General features: G+C 38.2%; 1 protein-coding gene across 1 annotated transcript in view; it reads left to right on the top strand.

The window, feature by feature from the left end:
* The window catches only part of MAP3K21 (mitogen-activated protein kinase kinase kinase 21), a 51,289-nt gene that overhangs the window by 47,860 nt on the left and 706 nt on the right, over positions 1-2,723 (top strand). Inside the window, 2 exon segments of the mRNA XM_029911074.1 lie at positions 648-1,477; positions 2,618-2,643. Of these exon segments, the coding sequence (XP_029766934.1) occupies positions 648-1,477; positions 2,618-2,643 (856 nt within the window).

The raw sequence follows: 2,723 nt of genomic DNA, 5'->3' as shown, positions 1-2,723 counted from the left end.
TGTGTGTGTGTGTGTGTGTGTGTGTGTGTGTGTGTGTGTGTGTGTGTAAAAATCATGTATACTACTCACAATAATCTATTCACAGAAATATGCTGCAATTTAAGTTCTTCAGCACAAAAGGAAAATGGAAGTAGCAAAATATATGTATTTATAGTCTTGGAAAAAAGTATTTATAGTCCACCCAGTATTAGCTGTGTGATGAGTAGAGATACAGAGGCAGTTTGGTGTTTAGACTTTCACAAGTAAGGGTCAGTTTTTTAGATTTTTTTCAAATTTAACTAACAATATGTAGCTAGTTTTATAATTATCATGGGAAAATGCTGCTATTTGAATTTACATTTTGAAATAGTGTATTTGTTGGAAAATTGCTTTTATTGTTTTGACTACTAGAGATTTCTTTGATATTTATCACAAAGAATATGGAAAGATTTTGATTTGAGGAAATTTTGAATCTGACTTAACGGTTATCCCTGTGTGTTCCTCTGAGTCTCCAAAAAGTGTGTATATGGGGGACACAGAACATCTCAGTGTATGTATGTGTGTATATATTTAATAATGAGGAATCCTAAGGTACATGTACAAGTTTGCCAGAAAAAGGTGTCTTATTTTGCAATATGTAAGTACCTTCCAATATTTTTACATTATAGATGTTTGTACAGAGCAGAGACTTTTCCCTGAAGGCTTGGATGCAAAAAGACCAAAGCAAATGAAGTTGCCAAATCAGGCTTATATTGATCTACCTCTTTGGAAGGATGATCAGGGAGAAAACACTATAGAACATGAAAGCTTTGAAGAAGGAACCTCTGCTAGTTCTGCAAATAGTACTCCACAAATGACTCCTACAAACAGTCTCAATAGAACACTGCAGAAAAAGAAAACTGACTCTATATTGTATGGATGTGCTGTTCTCCTTGCATCTGTAGCTTTGGGCTTGGATATTAGAGAGCTAAACAAATCACAGGTTCCAGACGAACTGTTGCCAAAGGAGGAGAAGAAGAAGCGGGACAGAATATTTCAGCGTGCTTCAAAGTTTCGCAGGAGTGCAAGTCCTACAAGATTGCAGTCCAAAAAAGAGGAAACCCATATTCCATCTCTAAGTCCATCTGCAAATACTGTGAATCTTCTCTCTATGCCTTCCCTTTCCACCAAATGCTTGCTTCAGTCTGACAGTGAAGATGCGTTTGTAAGCATCACTCCCAGTGATTGTGACACAGGCATTCCCATTGAGGCCTTTTCATCTGAAACTTCGGCAACTAAGACGGGGGAACAAAGGGTAAAGCCGGTGCTTGACACTGATCCTGCGATGTTAAAGAATCAGTCTCCTATTCTTCCTCTGAAACAAGAATCTGAAAAAGTGCCAAATGACTCTTCATCAAAATTGAGACAATTGGGTCACAGACGAACCATGTCAGATGGAAATACTTTCCAGACTACATGTGGGTAACATAGAATATCAGAGAGATATAGCGGGTCTATAGTGCATAAACAAAATTGAAAATCTCATGGAATTATAACTTACAGAATATATTTTCAATAAGTAATTATCAAGAATAGTATCTTACTACAGTGTGTGGGGAGGACAGGTGTTTCATTTGAAGTACAATATAAATTCCACTAATGACAGCAAAATAGCTTCATCTAAGGATTTAGTGGAAGGCTGTGGGGACCTGCTGCCTGGTAGGATGCACCAAAATCAGTGTTGCCAGTGGAATTACCAAAATTGGTGCTGAGGATTCCATTCAGGTGGTTTTACTATATTGTAGTTCTTAAAGCAAAACTGCATTGCCAAGTATAATGGGAAATGTTGGTATTTCTATAAAGGTTGTAGCGTCAGAGCTTCAGGAGGCTGAAAGAAATGCTGAAATTGTAGCTTGGCAATTGTTCAACTGAGACTAATTCATTAGTGTCATTTTAGTGATGTCCATTTATTAACTCATAGCAAAACTGGTTTAATAAGTTTTACTTCCCTGACTGGCACAGGAGTCCTACCACACAATGAACATTTAATGAGCTATTGTTAAGACATATCCAAACTGAAAACATTTGTCCTCTAATCTACTGGTATCCAGTAGAAATGTTGAGTTTTGTATTCACTATTAATACTAGCATTGACCTATGTAATTTGAAGAGCATCTTTTGCAACACAATATTGCTCTTCAATATGATTTTGGGTTTAAATTCCTTAAATTTGTTTTTCCCCTTAATAATTCAGGGTTTCCAATTTGAGTGTGTCTTTAAATGATTTGGCAAAACTTGACAAACTTCTCGGCTTTATTTCATCCTGCTATTGAGCTGATTGAATTCTGCTGACTCGCTGACTGATGAGAAGTAGGCTCCCTTAGCCTCCAACACAGGAACAATACGGTTCAGAGAAATTCTGTGTGTGTTGAGTGACTGTGTCAGACCATTATCTGATGCTGCCATTCATTTATGGGGCATCACTAATTCCCACCAGCCTGTGTAACTTTTTTGTAGTAGTAGTAGTTCAGGTAGTACCACTAAAGTTGCTGTCAGTGGTACACCTCTACCCCGATATAATGCTGTCCTCGGGAGCCAAAAAATCTTATAGGTGAAACCGCGTTATATCGAACTTGCTTTGATCCGCCGGAGTGCGCAGCCTCTCCTCCCCCTCCCCCCCCCCGAGCGCTGCTTTACTGCATTATATCCAAATTCGTGTTATATCGGGGTAGAGGTGTATGTGCTTTTCCAAATGTCAAAAGTAG

This window comes from Terrapene carolina, unplaced genomic scaffold (genome assembly GCF_002925995.2).
Source record: "Terrapene carolina triunguis isolate 2854851 unplaced genomic scaffold, T_m_triunguis-2.0 Scaffold85, whole genome shotgun sequence".
NCBI lineage: Eukaryota > Metazoa > Chordata > Testudines > Emydidae > Terrapene > Terrapene triunguis.
This window is presented reverse-complemented; position numbering and strand designations above follow the sequence as displayed.